The sequence below is a fragment of the Eleutherodactylus coqui genome, chromosome 3 (genome assembly GCF_035609145.1).
Source record: "Eleutherodactylus coqui strain aEleCoq1 chromosome 3, aEleCoq1.hap1, whole genome shotgun sequence".
Taxonomy (NCBI): domain Eukaryota; kingdom Metazoa; phylum Chordata; class Amphibia; order Anura; family Eleutherodactylidae; genus Eleutherodactylus; species Eleutherodactylus coqui.
In genome coordinates this window covers 91,700,018-91,719,777 of record NC_089839.1, presented here as the reverse complement: position 1 = coordinate 91,719,777, position 19,760 = coordinate 91,700,018, and the positions used below count along the sequence as shown (strand labels likewise).

Here is a 19,760-nt window from a genome sequence, read left to right as displayed (position 1 = left end):
CTACACGGAGCCGGCATTCTGCACGAGCGGCCCCATTGAAGACAGGAGAAGACCCGGACTGCGCAAGCGCGGCTAATTTGGCCATCGGAGGCCGAAAATTAGTCGGCACCATGGAGACGAGGACGCCAGCAACGGAGCAGGTAAGTATAAAACTTTTGATAACTTCTGTATGGCTCATAATTAATGCACAATGTACATTACAAAGTGCATTAATATGGCCATACAGAAGTGTATAGACCCACTTGCTGCCGCGGGACAACCCCTTTAATCTAAGCCATGTTTTTCGTAAACTGGCATTTAGAGATGACAAAAGCGTAGTGTCAAGATAGTTCTCAACCGCTTCATCTGGTGCAGTCACTATTCTTTGGAATAACAGTCAGCACACCAATTATGGCTTGCTTAACTCTCTCACCCCCCCCGCTCCCCTCCCGCACCCCCGCTTGGGCGAGTACACAGTTACTCGATAAGACTGCTACTCGATTGTGTAGCAGCCCTAAACGAGCGTGCTGGCTCATCTCTAGTAGCCACTTATATAATTTATTTTACTGTGCCACTCACTTGTATTGTCAGTTAAAATCATATAGGGGAATAAAAATATATAAAAAAAAAACACTGTCCACTGTGTAGTGGCGCAGTTTGGTACTGCAGTTCTCTCACTTATGATACCACACAGTGGACGGTTGCTCCTCAAATCAGCTGATCGGCAAAATTGCCATACTGATCTGCTACTGATGACCTATCCTGAGGACAGGTCATCAATCGTTTTGTACCGGAAAACCCCTTTAACCCCTTAGTGACCAGCCCATTGCCTTTTTACGTCCTGGCCTGCTGGGCTTAATTCCCAGAGGACGTAAAAACATGCCTCCTCTGGGAATGACAGCCCTGCAGGCTCTGGACGTGACAGCTCCATGCTGCCAGTTGCCGGAGGTAGCCGACAGCATGGAGCTGTCATCCCGGGCCGCGGAACCCTACCCCTGGTCACACGATCGCCGGTATCCACCGGATACCGGCAATCACGTTAAAGTTAATGAAAAGTTTAAAAAAGTTAAGATTTCAGCTCCCCTTACGGATCGAATCCCTAAGGGGAGCTGAGTGGAGCTGGGAATACTCACCCCCCATCCTGCAGCGTCTTCCTCGTGCTCCCCGGCCCTGTCGCCAGCGTCTGCGCACCAGATGCAATACGTCACGCGCATGCGCAGAGAGTTGGGAGGCCCTGGAAATTTTAAAACTCTTGCTGGAGGTGGGGTATTCAAGCCCCGTTATCAGCAAGAGATGCTCTGTCTCACTGAGGACTGCACAGAAACCTGCCAGAGACCAGCGGGAGCAATGGCGCTTGCTATATAATAGCAATATAGTGAATATAAGACACCCCCTGAAAATAAGACCCTGTGCCTCTTTTGATGCAAAAATTATTATAAGACAGTGTCTTTTTGGGGGGGTAACATAGTATTACAAGTGTGTATAGAGTCTATGAACAGGTTTTTAGCATTTATATTTAAGCAAGTGTTTGATTCACTGACTGCAAATACAGATCTCTAAATTGAGGAATTGATACACAAAGTTCATTATAAAGTAGCAGAACTTTTCATTATACAGTACCTAAGCTGTATATTAAACCGGTAAACTCCCTTCCTATACGATTGTTTTTTCTCATTAAATAGCACTGCTCATTGTCCTTTACTACAAGGCACTATACATGCTCCATAGCAGAGATACCGTTATTGCTACATCTGACTTGCAGCAAATTCTAAATGTTTTATGGTTCTAATAGTAATAATAAATGCTAAATCTTATTGACACTGTTTACAAATCCTGTCTTACAGATGACTCCAGTGGGAAGAAGTCGGAGTCCACAGACCCTTCTATCTGCCATGCTCCTGGAGGGGAGTATTATATTGAAGGGGAGACATGGAATATTGATTCTTGCACTCAGTGCACTTGTCATAGTGGACGAGTTTTGTGCGAGACTGAAGTTTGTCCTCCTCTTCTTTGTCAAAACCCTACTCGTACTCAAGACTCTTGTTGTCCTCATTGCCCAGGTATGACAAGGCTATGTTTTCACACAGTTGTATGAGTTGATAGTTCCTTGTTTTATAGGCACAAGAAAATGAAATGGTTTGTGATGTAGAGGTTTGCTTGTGTACTCAGAAGTGTTTTGGCAACTAACATCCAGCAAAAAGGCAATTGTCTATAGATACTGAAGAATGGGCTGTGAATGGTAATCCTGTAATAAGCCGCTATGGAGGGAGATTGCTTTATGCAGAATCTAAAAGTGGAACAATCCCTTAAAGCAGACAGACAGCTCTATACGTTACACAGTGCACTAGGTTGGTACTGCAGGCTGAATCCCATTTACTCCAGTAGGATGGAGCTTGCGATACCAATCCAGGCCATTTCTCCCACTGAAATAAACAGCGAAGTTGATTTATTGAAAGAGCCCAGCCTTGCTGCTTATTCATCTCTTCATTGATGCCAATGGGAAAAACAGTTAGTGATGCTCCATTTTCATTGACAACCCTCCTTCTTTTAAGGGAGAACTCCGTATTGGGTATTTGCTTGGATATGCCATAAATAGTAGACGGGAATACCTCTTTAAAGGTTTATGCACACAGTAAAGCTATATCCAAATGGTTCAAGGCACTGCTTGCAACACGAGATTAGCATAGCGGTTTCTATTTAAGCAATACTGATGTAGGCATTGAGTTTGGACTGTCTTACTCCATTGCCAGATTCAGCCATCTTTGTTTAAAGAAATATACAATTTTATTGCTTTCTTATGAAGTTATTCATCTCGGTCCTCAAGCAGGTGACAGAATCCATAAATAAGTGACAATTGCATTACAAGTATACACGATTGCCTCTTAGTTGTAGAATTGATTTTGATTATATATATTACAGTCTAGTATTGCTTTGATGGACAAAACCTTTCCGTCATGTCAAGAATACGCCATCATTGTGAGCTACACATGCGTCAGAACACTTCAGGGTAGAACAGCTGCCATAATGAATTTACTAAATTGCAGGTGGTATAAGTAATGGAAATATGTATAATTTCCCTCAGCAGAACCTCAATCATAAAATGACGGATGAATACAAGTACAGCTCCAAACTCTGCTATGTGATTGCACAACAAAAGAATCACGCGTGTTGAACAGATTTGTCTGTGTTTTGTGGGTTCTTTTTCTGCTATTGTTTAAATTATAGTAATATTGCTTGTTGGTGATTTACCACTCAGGGTTTATGAGCTAGTGATAAAAAAGCATCCTATGTGCTGCCTTTTCGGAATAGTTAAAGCAAATCTGTAAAAAAAAAAAAAAAAAAAGTTTTTATGATTTGAAAAGTCATTAAGTTTTCAAAATAAACAACAGCATTAAGCAGAGGCACAAGTGAGGTGGAACAAGCAGAGGCGGTGGGGCTATTGGAGAATATTTATTGGAATGGAGGACTCTAAGGAGGTAACTGTAAGAAAATGAAATGGATTCAACTTCAGTGTATACAAGAACAGTGCCTCAGCAAATAGTGAATAATCTATTCATTTGTTGGGGCATACCTGCAAGTACAACATAGTAGTTTGCAAAAACTTTTCTGTAGTGTTGTTATGCTACAGTCTTGGCTGGAAGAAAAGTCGCAAGATCTAATCCCCTGGCTGTGCCGTCAGTGCAGAATAAGGATGCTGCCTCTAAGCCTGTCCTGGCTAGACCAGGTACCAAAATAAGTTTCAATACCAGTAAAAGTAACTGATAAATGAAAAATGGCATACAGAATCATCGGGCATTACATTTTTTCTCCTTGCATTGCACTGACCGTGATTGCACATATCATCCAACCTCATACAAATGGAATAAATTCTGCTGCAATTTCGTTAGCACAAAACTGATTGCAAAGTAAAAAACGAATTAAAATGTGCACAAGAATATGTCTTATCTCTTATCAAATAAAAAGATCAATAAAGTTTACATTTGACATTGTTTCTGTTCCTTTCTCACTCAACTACCGTATTCCATCTGGTACAAATGGTGGAAACAAATGGAAACCATGCCATATGGAGATATTATTGGTCTCTGTTTGACTAATGAAAGTCTATAGATCCTTTCGGGGTACCATATGGTTCCCCATTTTCGGGAGTGAATAGCCCCTTATACGTGTGAGCACTCCATGAACTTATATTTTATAACACTATTTTCAATTTCTGTCACCTATTAACCTACCTATGTACTCATATCTGTTTTGCAATAGAACATACTCTGGCCAATTACATCAATCGAATGTACAATCAGCATAGAATAACTCAGGATTTAAGTAGGATTTAAGTAGAATAAGTAGGATTCTCGCGGCAGCCCTCCAAACTCATATGGCCAGAGTTGTCAGGAATCTGTATCAATGAATTCCAAGTGTATCATTGATAGGGCATCATGTTCAACCTGAGTGATGCACTTCAAGTTTTAAAATGTACATCTAATTTTTGTACAATTATATTAAAATGGGTATTTATCTCTGATGGCTCCACATATTAGTACATCTGAGCAATATGGGGATATGCTGTCTTTTTCTAAAAGGAATTCGAGCGTATTGCCCCATTGGTCCCTTTCTGTTTAGACTACCCATCCAACTAACTATGGTGTAAAAATGCTTCTCTGAATCTGAGAATTACTTTATTTGGACATTTGATGTATTATGCTCATGATTGGTAAGGGGTGGTTTCTCAGGTGCAGTGCTATATTTATGATCTCATGTCATCTATATTATGCTCTTGATTATTGAGGAGGTATTTTTGTGTTGCATTTCCCCACCTTTATTCTTGGGATGTAGTCAGGTGATTAAAGTCAGGTTCCTGCACAGGGTGCCATTTTCAGGGCTGGTATCTTGCCACTGTTATGGATTTTGGGCGTATTAGGGCCTGAGCAGGTTCCACCTTTCTCTCCCCCCTTTTTCTTCTCTTATATATTTTATATAGAATAACTACAAGTTACCGGTATGTGTTAATTTCTTCAAATTTATACCCACTGTTTGTACTATTAAACTAAAATGGGCCAGTGTAAGAATTAGGTTCCAAAATGGAATTTTCTTTCAGAAAATGTAAAGATATGAGACAAAGGACTTGTATTGGCATTCCTTGAACAGATTTATTATTTTATATAGAGAAGCATCAACATGGTTTCAGCTGTAGAGTTACATTTTCCCTCGGGTCAATAAATCACTGCACTTACCTTGACATATGTCAGGAGTTGGATAGTGGCATTGCATACCTGAATTTCATTTTCTGGTCTTGATCAAGCCAATAGTCCTCTTTGCCTGATATTTTAGAGGTCAGAGTAACTAAGGCAATGATTTATTTCGGCGAGCATGACTGTAGGGAATCAACATGAGCATTGCATGCAGGTGCTTTACATGCGTGGACCCTCCTTATGGAAGCTGAAAGATAAGACTCCAGTATCTTGAACATCTGACCATTGATTGAGGCTTGACTTGCATTTAGCTTTTCATTGCCATTGATAATGCACAGTAAAAAATAACTGAACAGAGAATGAATTGTTATTTCTATAAATGAAATTGGATGGTCTCTCATCTGGATTAAAGAAGAATTATGAACAAAGTGCAAATTATTTTCCACATTGTAAATGGAATTTAATGCCAAGCCTTAAGTACATTACCATTCTTATTTGATATGGATTAGATTGCAAGCTCCAACAACCAGCCTGGCACTAACTTCAATAAGCATCTCTTTTAACTTTTCATCAAACTTCTCATTAACAACTAAATGAGTTACCCACTTTTGCCGAGCTAAGAGCCCAGGTCTGAACTGTGAGAGAATTGACTCACTCCACCATTTGTGTTGATGAAGAATATCCAAGGGCTTTGTAGATATTTTGCTACTTTTGATTGAATTCTAACATCACTGAGAAAAGGACTACAAACAAAGAATACCTTACACTAAACTGAATTTCCTCTTAAATCCTTCTGTGTATTCTGATGGCCCATTTCTCTCCAACTATGTGTGATTTTTCTTTTGTATCAGTAACTGAGCTGCCTAAACAGTAGATACACCATGGTTGTGGTCAACTGTAGTTATTCAAAAGCGGATCCATCTACATTACAGTCAAGAAGAAAGATGTTGGTTATATATTAAATAAACTGACAGAAGGGTTAAATTAGAAAAAGAATGCAACTTTTACAGGTGATATAAAGCGTTGATTAGCGCTGGGGTGTACGGCCATGGTGAACATGGATCCAATATGAAGGTGCAAGGATGTCTCAGTCACCATCAAATGAAGGCCAATCACAGCCATTGTCTTTCCAATTGCAACATATGGCTGTGAGACGTGAACAGTGAGGATAGCAGACAGAAGAAAAAATTACTCTTTTGAACTGTGATGTTGGAGAAAACATCTACAAATACCCTGGCCAACAAGGGTCACCAACAAAGCTGTCCTGGACTGTATCAACCCAGAAGTGTCCCTGGAAGGCAAGATCATCAGACAGAGACTGATGTACTTTGGACCCGTCTTGAGGGCGAATTCGCTGGAAAAAGAGATGCTACTTGGAATGGTCAGTGATAAAAGGAAACAGAAAAGACACGTTGGCTGGACACCATCAAGAAGGACATGGGAATGAACATCAGGCAATCGAATAGAGAAGCATGGAGAGAACTGGCCTACAGAGTATACAAGAATCGGAAACTAACTAATGGATAGAACTGGAATTTTGCACAGCTGCTTACAATTCCTCATATTTTTGCTGAGATCTCAGGCCTTAAAGGTGTTCCCTGGAATTTTACATAGGTCATCGATGTGTAAACATTTGTGTACCAACTCCAGGATCCCTTCCATTCAGCTCTGTTGCAGCAGGTCATCAAGATGTGCGTCCATGCCAGTGTGTCTACTACTGCACATCAGCCCTGTTTGCATGAATAGGCTGAACTGCAGCACTAGATGCAGTCAAACACTTTGTTCTGCTGATCTTTGGGGGTACCATGGATGGTCCCCCCTCAGATAACATCTAAGAAAAGGCCATTATTGCAAAATCCCAGTTTTCTTTGGCACAAAAAACTGTTTGCCATATGGGATGTAGTCTGATTCCTATACATAAGGAAAAAATATATGTAATAATTTGAGCTATGAAAATAATATGTGCGTCATGATTACAGGCCTGTCTCATTCTGTTGCCTAGGGCTTTATGATGTTGCCAAAGTATCTGCAAGCTAACACACGTTTGGAATAGAGGAGTGAGTTGACTTACATTTCCCATATAAAACAATGGAATTTTGAGGGAATATAGTTATTTTGAGAACAGTTGGTACATGGACAGTTTTGGATGGACTCCAAGCCTCAGTAGGAAATTAGTTCTGCAGTATGGTCTGGGTCTTTGTTTTACAGAGAAAATAGGTGAATATTGGGGTATCTACTATGTACTGCGCATCAACGCCTCCTCTCAGGAATTCCCAAAGTACAACTCTCCACGGGTATCTGTGTGAATAATGTTTTGCAGATTCTGCTCATTGTCTAAAACTAGTACGTTGCATTCATTTACATAATTATTAAGCAGAGATGAAGTGCCCCCTACATGCTAGTATCTAATCATCACTGTCGCGTTTTATCTCTTTGTTCTGAAGCACAGTATGACGCTTTTTCTCTTTTTTTTTTTTTATAAGAGTTTTATTATTTAATCCATAAATGTGTTTTTGTTTGAGATTCCAGAGCGAAAAATATCGTCCGCTTCAAACTAAATTTGCGTATGTGACAGCATGGGCAATGTTACTACACAATGAGGTCTGCAAACTGTGTTTACTCAATAACTACTAAAACAAGTCGTACAGTGTGGCCCAGTAAGAGAAATATTTTGCATGTCATTGCCAAAGGGCCATAAATAATGTTTTATGACAGCCTGTGTCTGCCGCTCCATAAGCAGAATGCTATAAACGGTGACCTGTATTCAGCTAATGGATTTACAAAGCAGCGGCAGGGAATTTGACTTCCCCACAGTCTCCAAAAGCTTATTGTTGCTGTCCTCCTATGTATAAAGGATAAATAGAGGATAGAGAAAGGCTGATGATAAGTATTCACTGGTGAATTACTGTTAAAATTCTTGATGTGCAACATAAAACATCAACCTGCACCTAAGTCGTATTGCATTTACAGTAACTTCTAAATCCATTCCTCTTGCCCAAATCACTCTCTACAGTTAGACATACGGCAAACCGTAAGGAGAGCAATGCTTGTCTTCTGCCAATGAAGAGAATAGAGAAGCTGCTTTAAAAGATGATCATATACAAGAGTAGATCCTAAGCAACAATGCTCTTAAAGATTCATGCTGCTTGGACCACCCTGGACAGATATGCCCATTTGGCCCAAGTATGTTTTATTTTAAAACTCTCTACAGAAAAAAACATACTTAGAAGTTTGACTTGAAGCTGGGCTCTCAAGTCAAAGAGGTGGGCCACCAGGCTTCCCCCACCCACAGCATATTGATTGACTGCACGGAGAGGAGCTGTTAGTCTGGATGACGTTGGCAGGAAGAGCCCGGCACTGCTGGCCTCTTTGACTTGGGAGTTCCGCTCCAAGTCAAACTTCTAAGCATGAGAATAAAACCTACATGAGCCGAATGGGGGTATCTGTCCTTGAATCACGCTGCCCCTGGTTCAGGCAATGTGAATCTGGCGACAGGTTCCCTTTTAAGAAGGTTGTCTTATCACAGACTACCTCTTGAATGTGAGAACCGCAACAGTGATCAGCTTTATCACTGTGGGTTTCAGCATGTCTGAGTTCTCCAGGGCATGATTTGCTTGGATGAATGACCACACCTTGTCCTGCAAGTTCTTGCATTAATGCTGTTGATTAGTCACATGACGACTACAGCCAATTGGTGGCTTCTGCAGTGGTGCTGCCATTTACGGTATGTGACCGCTGAGGGCAGTGAATGGTGCAGAGGTTATGGCACGTGACTGCTGCAAGAGCTTCTAGGGCCAGGTTGACGGTGACCGGAACAGCTGCACGGCAGCTGCGGGACATTTAATTGGTGAGGACTGCATAGTTTATTATTTTGTTACATTACCTGCGTTTAGCGCATTTTTGAAAAGTCCTGGAAAATCCCTTTTACTGTTAAATTCTTGTTACAATATGAGTAATGAGAGCCATTCTGTCCGTTCATTTGAACAATGTTTCCACTATCTAAAGTACATTAACTCCATTATTATATTACTCAAGTATCATAGACCATTTATAGACTTTTCTTTGTAATTTATATGGTTTTTCTTTTCATGACCCAATGTGTTGAGCGGTCTTAAGTAGGGGAATCTGATACAGATGTAGCATTACTCCAGAAATAGAACAGGAAAGGAAACTGCGAGTAAGCTGTCATGCTATGACATTGTTAACACCATGCAGTTCTTAAGTGTGCTGTCATGTACCTGAATGCTCAGTGGATGGCTGTCATGACCCTACTCGAGTGTATAGTTACTGTATGGCTGTTTATTTCTGCAGATCGTTAGGTCACAGTCCATTCACAATAAACCTTTTGCTACTTTCTATTACACATCGAACATAAAAAGCATTTTAAACCTTTATGTTTAGTGCCCACTGTATACTTCCCTTATGGAGTAAACATATAGTAAAGTGCAGGTCCTCTACACAATGCAAGGGGTTACTATTTTATAAAGCATTTGACAGTGGCAATTGGGTTCTGAAATACTGGCAACACAAATAAGTCTTTGATCACAGTACGCTTGCTGTCTACATTGGATGTATGCCAAAATGGTATCCTATAGGCATACTTGCGGCCAGTATATCTTGGCATACCTTAATTCAACGTGTTGGAAAGTGTCGGGCATTCCATAAAATACTTGCACCACAAAGTTTGTTTTTACTATCATAGACATATGCAATTATAGAACAATCTGTTTCTTTTGTCTGGGGTGTATGTTTCCTACCAACTGCAGTAGGCAGAGAACCCTATGCTTGCAATAGTACCAGTCAGAAACTTTTCTATGTACAGTTTATGGCCCATTACAACTCCGTTTTCTGAGCTCCTTTGTAACAAGCCTTGGACTTGTGTGATCATAGCATGACCAGGACTGATTTCATATTATGTAAAGCAAACAATGAAGGTTCACATTCAATGAACACAAAAATAGAGGAAAGCTGCATAACGTTTCATTTTACAGTGAATAAGCTTTATTTGCTGAAATCAGGATAATTTTATATAATATTTAGGCTTTTGCCATTTCTTCTCTAAGATCATATTCCCTGACATCTACAGCTCTGATCCTCCCAACTGCATGCAAAGGACACGTGAAGTAACAGATGCTGCGGTTCTGAATCTTAGCTTCAGGAAGCAAGACATCCAGCTCCATTAACAATGTCTTTTCTTCACACAGCGACTGATACACCGACAGCAGCGGCATAAAGGAAGATACATCCCTCACACACTGTAGCATCTTTTGTTTAAGGCACATTGAATATTCAGTAGGAAATCTGTTGGTCCCTTAAAACAACACAGCTGTACATTTTGATATTGAGCATTTACACATTTATTCAGTAATTACTGGTGAAACATCAAGCTGATGTTTGTCAAAAAACGTCCTTTGAGATTCATTGGACCTTACTCTTTCATCCTTACAGATGTAAAGGATTTTTGTTTAAGGCTTCTATTGTGCGGTCTAACAGCCGTGGGGATGTTTAATTTAAGAGTTATCATGGTGACAGATTTCAATTACGTAGAGAACAAATTAAGGGACACAAATTGGGAGATTTGGGAAATAACTTTTACAAACTTTAGGTTTGACCTTAATTTTATATGATTTTTTTTCCATATTTTAGCATTTTTCCTGCTTCATATCTTTTGTTAATAGGAAACCTAGACTGATGCAGGTTGTCTATACAAATTAGATACAGGGCATGCCATCTCCCTTTAGGCTAAAGCCAAAAAAAACGCCCTCAAAGTTTTAGCTTGGTGAGTTGATGGTTAAAAGCACGAGCCCCTGTTGTCTCAGATTTTCGTCCAGATTGTTAAAATTCTATATCGAAAATCCCTGTGAATCCAAGAACAAAGGTAGTCCTGGATCTCTCCTCTATTCCCATATTGTGCAATGTTTTTTTAAAACTTTGATATTAAATTGAGATATCATGTTTTTAACCAGCTTAATCTCTTAATGACCATCTATACGCCTTTTCATGGGGTTCACTATTGAGCCTTAAACGCGCACAATCATATTTTAACGTCAGTGTAGGTTTAAGCTGGCATGCATGGATCCTGCTGTAGTGTTTAGCAACAGAGAAACTTCCTTTCCTGACATTTTAACCCCTTATATGCTGCGACCAATAGCTATTGTGACATGTAAACTAGTAACAGGGAAAGGGAGCTCCACTTGTTGCCCATCAGCACCCTTCAATGTGATCACAGCATGTCAATGGGTTTCCATGGCAGCAGAAGGTCTAAAAAAGGCCTCCATGTGTTCAATGTAGCTCAGCCTATCAGAACCTGATGGCATATGCATTGTATACTGCATTGCAGAAGTAATGCAGTGTACTATGCTAGCGATCGAATGGACACATCTTCAGGTTCCTTTAAAGGAATTTTAAAAAAAAATTTAAGTTCAAAAAAATGAAGTGCAAAATGAAAGCAGGAAAAACATTTTTACCCCACAAAACACTAAAAATAAATAAATTAAAAATCGTACGCAAATATTGCCGCCCTTGTAATGACCTGAAAAATGAAAATATTTAGTCATCCCCCATGAACGACAGAAAAAAAAACTTTAAAAAATGACAATTTCTATATTTTTGTCTGTCCGCCTGGGAAAACATGTAGTAAAAAGTGATCAAAAAGTTGCATGTACTCCAAAAAGATATCCATGTAAACTACAATTCTTCCTGCAAAAACAGGACAGACATGGGATAGCTCCATAGGTGGCAAAATAAAAAAATAGCATGGAGTATCGCACTGCAATTTCGCTGTAATCATATTGGCGTATCAGTCATTCAATACAACGATGAAAAAAAACGAGCAAAATAGCTTGGTCATTAGGGCACAAATTAGACCTGTCACTAAGGGGTTAAAATTCGCCTGTAAGAATGTTGTCACTGCCAGCAGAGCCATGACCTCCATCTCTGGGACTTTTGTACCTTCTGAACCTACAGAATAACCATGGTCACATCCATACGGTCTCCTGAAAAATCAGGGATGTTTGAAGATGTGATATCAATATAAAGTACGACTATGAAATGGACAATTTTGAGTCAACACCTAAAGACAGCAAGCAGAAGCTTATAAATTATGTCTTTCTTTCCCTCCTGTTTTATTTGCCTTCCAGTTTCTTTCACAGATGATAGATTTTTTTGCTTATCTTCCAAAACACATAAGAAGGTAGATCTTTTGCTGGAGGAGGCAACAGACACTGGAGGATCAGAAAATCTATAGTAACAGTCACCTTCTCCATCTTTCATCATGGTTTATTTACAAAATTTCCTATAGACTAAATAACAAGTTACATAACCTGATGTAATACAGCGCAAGAAAGAACAGCTTGTTCACGTCTGGGAAACCGCATCAATGGCACAGCAGTGATCAGCCTACTAAGGCAGCTAACCCCAATGTAGGGGGGGATTATTAGGGAGGCTACAAGGGTTAAAATAGATTATGCATGTTTTTACTAAGTGAAATGAGAAACTGCAGAAATGAAGTATAATACTGTTCCCTGCAGTGGTTGGTATGTTTTCTGATCTGCAGGAGCAAACAAGTTATTCCTTTTATTTTCCCAGAGCCGTTTCTTCTTATACACATAAACAGATTGCAGTTATGTTCCCTACAATACGTTATACACAGGTACATGGGCTCTCTTTGCTACAGGGCAAATGTAGTATCACATGCAATCCTTCAAATGAATGGCCATTTGTGTAGTATATAGACAGACAGGGTCTGCTGGAGTCACTGCTTATTAGCAGCCTTCCATTCTGGCTTATGGGGAGGGTAGTTCTGAATAGGGGATCACAGTCTATGATATCCATAGGGTAGATGGAAACAAGTTGTCTAGATGAGGCAACCCTTTTCTTTTTTCCTGTAGAATATTATGTAGGTATGCAGTGTGTAACCCCTTAAGAACCAGGTTCTAAAAGACCAGACACTTTTTAGGGATTTTACCCATGTGGTCTTTTTTTCTTTTTCTTCAGCTACCCAAATTATTTTTGCTGTATTTTTTTCTGTGACACATAGGCCGCCTGCAGACGAGCGGGTCGGATCCGGCAGCGAGAATTCTCGCCGCGCGATCCGACCCGAGCGCCTGCAGGGACGAGCGCGTACTCACCCGCGCTTGGCGGCCCCGGCTCTTTCATGTGCCGGCTGCCGCGCAGCCGGCGCATGCGCAGACCGGAGCCGGCGGCCGGGTGAGTGCGTGCCCCGCAGAAAATTAGGACATGCTGCGGTTTGTTTGCCGCGCGAGATTTCGCGTGGCCAAACCGCGGCCGTCTGCATAGGAGTGCGTATTTTAATGCACTCCTATGCAAACTTTCAGCGGTGGAAATTCCGCGGGAAATCCCGCGGCGGGATTTCCGCTCGTGTGCAGGCGGCCATAGGGCTATATTTTTTCACTGACTTTGTTTTCTATTTTTTAGTTTTACTGAGCTAAAAAAAATTTTTTAAAAATGTGTAGTTTATTTTTAAAATTAGTACATTTACGCTAAGATAAACTACAGAAATGGGTTCCTCACTTTGTTTTGGACATGTTGATATACAATTTGTATAGTCTTGGATTACAAGACGCATATAGCGACTTTTTGTTGGTGGTATGTCATTTTCTTAATGTATTCATATTTTATTTTGTAATTTTTTTCTATTTATTTTTGAAACTTTTTTTAACATCTATGTCTCCCCATTATGTCATATAAGAACTTCACATTTGTCCTTTTTTTTTTTTGCACTTTTCCACTGTAGCTGGGTCGTCCATAGGAGCCCCAGTTACAGGGTAAAACATCTCCCTGTAGTGACATCAGTCACTAACAGAGCTGATCAGGATCTGATAAGACCCTGCAGCTCTGCTGTAACAGGAACCTGGCGGTCATGTAATCGCCAGGTCGAATAGTAGAAGTAACACTTCCACTTTCTCTCTGCACTACATAGTGCTCATTGAGCGCTATGTAGCCTGTAAAGGAAAAGGCGGAAGCAGTTAAAAACTGCTTCTGCCTTCTCTGGGTCCTCGGCTGTGTCTGACAGCCAAAGACCTGACCTGCTCCTGCTTGATTGCAGGAGTTTTAATCAGGCGTCATACTTTTACTGTCAGACTGGATTGAAGGTCAGGACTAAGCACTGTAAATTTTTAAAGGGTTAAAAAAATTGTTAAGATGTGTAGCCTTGTGTACATGGTGTTCCTGGTAAACCAAGAAATGTTTTATACTTGTCTTGCAGTGTCAGTAGCTGTGTTCCCACATTATAGCAAGAAATGTTGATCAAAGATATAATATATAAAGTCCTTCCAAACATCCTTGTCCCTCGTGTGCCATCTGCATAGTCTCTAGATGAGGACCTGAGTTTTCGGAGACAGGTTGTAGGTTGGCATTGTCTGATATAAAAGGTTGCATTTGTTAGGCAGCCTCTTCCTAGCAAATAGTCTGTCCCTCTCCACATTCATCGTACAGCTTGCTAGCATCTCCGTGTTAGTTGGCCATAGTAATACAGGGCCGCTTCGCACAGATGCACCTCTTTTAGCCCAAACTAGGGGTGGGTATGAAAAAGGAGAAATATCAACCTGTCCTTTATACTTTTCATCCCAAGGTTTTTTTGCTAAGAAGTGCATTAAAACTGCAGCAAGTTATTGTGCATAAACATGTTCTTACCCAGGTTTTTCTACTTCTGCAAGATGGATAATCTCTCTTGCAAGACCACAGGGGGTAATTGTTGAATTGGTTGATTAATTGATAATATCAAAAGTTGAGGTACCTGATAATGTTAAGAAATATCAACAGATATTGCCACAAAACACAGATGAATTAATACGATTGAGTTGCTTAGTAGTAGTAACCAGGACTCCAAACTGCTATTTATGCATGGGTATGAGTCCAGTGTAAATACACAGTAGCTAGGAGTTAATTGGTTGTGTCAAGTGGAGCCAGGTAGCAGGAAGGCCAGCAAGAGGCTGTGCGAATGGAAAGCTATTTGAGAATGAACCAGAAAGCAATCTATGTTCTTAGAGCTATCTTTGCTTTGGATAGGAAGGTCACTTTCAAGCAGTGTGTCTTTTAAAATGGAACATTCAGATGTATTTTCCACCTTGTAAACTAGCTTGTGTTGGATAGGCAGGACACAGGCTGTACAGTACCTCGTGCCAGGGGAAAATACATTTTGTACCTGATATCCATTTAGTTTGCCCAGTTTAAGAGATCTGAGCTGACACTTCCTGCTACTAAATGTTTACATTCAATCTTCCAGATGAAGCTCTTCAGCCTTCTGTACCAGGCAATGACAGTCTGCCCAGTTACTGCAAAAATGACGAGGGAGACATTTTCCTGGCAGCAGAGTCTTGGAAACCCAATGTTTGCACTAGCTGTATCTGCATGGATGGGATCATCAGCTGCTACTCGGAGTCCTGTCCGCCTGTAACCTGTGAAAGACCAGTTCTGAGGAAGGGTCAGTGCTGTCCATACTGCATAGGTGAGTACGACAGTAATACATGGGCTGAGAATTGTACATAAATGCTAGACAATGTGCTAGGCAGATGAAATTCTAGACAATCTCTGCTGTCTCTAAAAACTAGAAACAAAGTATTTCAACAAATATTCTTGCTTGTAAAGTGCTTAGTAAGTAGAAGTGATAATGTCAGCTAAAGTTGGTTTCACACCTGCGTCCAGGTTTCCGCTTTTCTATTCTGTTCAGGAAGCGGGAAAGGGGAATCCCTGTGGCCGAACGGCTCCGTCTTAGGATGGAACTGAACAGCTCTGAACGGACCCCACTGACTATAATGGGGTCCATTTGGTTTTCGCTCAGCTGCCCAGCCTTTAGGCAGAAGAAAAAGCGCTGCATGCAATATTTTGAGACGGATCTGTGGCAAAACCTCCGACCGAAGGTTCCAACATAGATGTGAAAACACCCTAAAGCATGTGGTCTGTTGTATCATGTACATGAATCCGGCATTGCCAGGTACTCAGGAGCATAACCCTTGTAGGAGTGTTTGACCTCCCATTCTTGCCCTTGTAGCTCAAAATGTTACCCTCACTTTTTCCTAAATAAATAATCTAGTTAGCAGTCCACAGTGATACACCTACTCCACAGTAAAGTACCATGGTGAAATCTACCAGGACCGCTCCAGGTTTATGTGCACCCTCAGGGAATAGTCTAAGTGTGCCTCTTTGTGGTGTGTGTCATGGCACATTCAACAGTAAAACTGCAACAAGCATTATTCCCATCCCACCACATACTGTAAATGTTTTACCATGTAAAACTACAGCTCCAGATATGATTTGAACAATGGTAAGGATATGTTTAGAGTTGTCATTTCACCAACTAGAATGTTGAGGATCTTAAATTTGAACACAATACTGATGACATGCCATCAGATAGATATCGAGTGACTCAGGTGGTGTTGGCCAGACCTTCATGACTTCCAGCTACGGTAATTCTTGCCTATCCAGAGTTTGTGGCCGAGACATCTTTGGCTCCTTTGAAAATAATAGCACAACCCACTGTGTCACCTGAAAATGGTTCTACTTACTATGTCCCCTGAAATAAATAATGATCTACACAGTGCCACCTGAAATAAATAATACAATGTAACCCCTAGAAGTAATGCTAATACACACTGTGCCCCCTGAAAGTAATGATATACACATCGTATCCCCTGAAATAAATTATAACCTGCTTTTTCCCTGAAAATAATGATCATCTTTACTTCTCTGTTATGGGTCCAGAGCACCATGAATAGTTCTTCTAGAAATGACTCACCTCTGCATATGCTCCCCATCCTGCTGCTACTACTAATGCTCCTCATACAGTAATAATTCCCAAACTTCCCCCCCCCCCACAGTTATTAGCGCCTTTCTGGCCCCTTCAGTAATTGCTTCCCATCTGTGCCCTCTATAGTAGCTAGTCCCACTTGTGTCCCAGCAGTAATCCGCACACTCTGCTGGGTAGGGGTTGGCCAGCAGCTTCAAATATTTTTAAAAGTGCTTGAATGCTGTAAAATAGCAAACAGCACTATTCCCACCTCTTTTATTTCCCCCACCACTCTCATTGCTATTCCTCCGATCCCATGGTATCTGAACACATTTTATAGTGGCAGACCTAGCATACGTACACCCTATGGGCAGGAGTGACAAGAGTCCTGACAGGATGGATGGTGCAGTGTCCACTGCATATGGCAGGAAAGAAGCTTTGATGGTCATGGCTAGGGGAGAAAGTTGGGGCAACTACTAGCCACAACCAACGAACACAGCAAGTCTTTTATTTTACAGCATTCAGGCACTTTATAAAAACTATTTAGGCCTCTGGGTACCCCTTCCCAATTGGATCCCACCTTTGGAAAACAAGTGGGCCCCCTAAGTGCATTAGATCCCAACATTTGCCAAGATTTGTCAGTGTAGCCCTATGTCCCCTCATACTGTATGGGAATCACATGCTATTGTTGTTGACGACGATTAAACTGGAATTAGATTTTGAAGGAGTTGTCTGGTTTTGTTGCCAGTCTTCACGTTTTTAAAAGAATACTGCAAATGTTCCACATATCTGCTACATAGGCGCTCGGCGCTGCTTCTGCATTGGACAGGACTGGAGTAATTCTGCTATTATGCCACACTTTACTTTCCAGCTGGTAACACCATTACAAATTAATAAGGATGATTCTACAATTCACGTTCATCATCTAAATCTAGATAAAGCGCAGATTACCTGTGTAGAAAAAGCTGCCACGGGCATGAAACGTTTGTTGACTAGTCCTACTAATACCTTATGTCTATGATAACCGAATGACCTCCCCCCAAGGGTCTTCATGTGGTGGAAACAAAACCTGGACATCTTGGATTTCATCCCTTTCAATTCTGTTCTCTGTTCCTGGCCCAGAGTAAAAAACACCAGAGGTGTCTGGCGCTCTTACCATAAAATAACCTGCTGACCTGTATATAATGGTTTCTGGCGGAACCAGGAGGGATGTCGATCAGCTGCATCCAGCTTTACAGACATGTAAACTTAGTAGATAAATGCAGTACAAATGAGAACCATGCCAAAAGAAGGGACTTGCTTCTCGGAGGGTTTCATGAAGACCACTGCTTTTGCAGATGGAAGCTGTGACTGCAATCGGTTAATCCAGCTTCTCGCACCTCCAGCAAGTAGTTTGAACAGAGGGGAAACTGCTTTTTGTTAATGGCTCTTTGTTCTGGATCATAGAACAGGGCACCCCCTGTATATGATGTCCATATGCCTTAATTGGAACTCTTTGCTTTTTATTCAAACTGAAGTGCAGGAGAATAAAACTATGTCAAGGCAGAAAAGCAATCTAGTGCAATAACACAACTAGTGACTATTCTACCAGTACTTGTCTGCCACTCCTGTATTCAGTAGTTTAACTGGACAATTTAATATAATAATAATGACAATCATTGTAGCAAATCGGTAGAAAATTGCCTATTTTTGATCGTATTTTCAGTCATTGCAACCTTAGACAGGTGCAAATCACAAAATACTTAACATTTTTTGTCCAGAGTTTTCTTTTTGTACGTGTCATTAAATTATATTTTTGATGCCACATACCAGACTGGATTTTCTGACGAGTTACAACTGGTGCATTCATGGACATTTTTTTCTTTTATAATTTACTTTTTTTTCATTCCAGTCTTATAAAGGAGTATTCTATTCAGACAAGACTAAACATATGGAAATACCATGCTTCTTAATTTCACACTTTTGCAATATATTTCATGTCTCTTCCAAAGCGTAAGTAAGGCATTGGGATAGGATGGAAGTGAGAGAGTGTCTACATAGCAGTCTAGGGTGGAAAGTAAATCCAGGATGATTTATGCTTTTTTTAAACAAGCAACATTATATCATTATTTACAGTACTGGCACTGTGATGGTAGCAGGTAGAGATTCTACGTTTGTTTGATGAATGGTCCGTGTATCCATGTAACTTTATTTTTAACATAGCAACTATAATGGAAGTAAAAGTGTACCAAACCTTGATTTTCTTTCAGATAATCTTGTTGTAAGGACTGTGTCACGTAGCTGCTTTCTACAGTAGGATGCTTAGTGTTCAAGTAGCAATCTATGACTTTTACAGAACTTTAGTTGAAACACTCCAGTGGAACTCAATGAGACAGTTATGCAATCATTACTCTTTTTTTGAGGTTGCATTGACTTCTATTGGATTATAGCCAGTCTTTGAGCATACACCCAAGTGAGGTGGATATTCTGTCTTTAAGATGCTTTACTTTGCAATTGTTATAAACCATTCTGTCTTACATCTATGTTCAGAGGATGAAATACCAATCCAAAATTGTTCTCACTTGCATGAAGTTAGACAGCACAGAAATATCAGAGAACCTAACTGGCCCTAACTAAAAGTAGGAATAGCTTTAGTGTTAGAGGGATGATATGACAAACTTTCACAAAGTTCTGCAACACACTTGAACCGTAGGACGTATTTCCACCGAACGCGTGAACCCAGTAAGAGATTGAGGTTTACTGCACACATTCCAAAACTCAACTTAAGTATTCACCAATGGATTGTCTGCAACTGGTGGATGCGTATTCCTGCAATAACAGACTATAAGTTTCTGGCTCGTCTCCAGTCA

General features: G+C 40.5%; 1 protein-coding gene across 1 annotated transcript in view; it reads left to right on the top strand.

Moving 5' to 3' along the window:
• CRIM1 (cysteine rich transmembrane BMP regulator 1) overlaps nucleotides 1-19,760 on the top strand; it is a 650,425-nt gene that overhangs the window by 572,125 nt on the left and 58,540 nt on the right. The window contains exons 12-13 of the mRNA XM_066595879.1: nucleotides 1,824-2,039; nucleotides 15,412-15,633. Coding sequence (XP_066451976.1) covers nucleotides 1,824-2,039; nucleotides 15,412-15,633 — 438 coding nt within the window. The remainder of the gene's footprint in view (nucleotides 1-1,823; nucleotides 2,040-15,411; nucleotides 15,634-19,760) is intronic.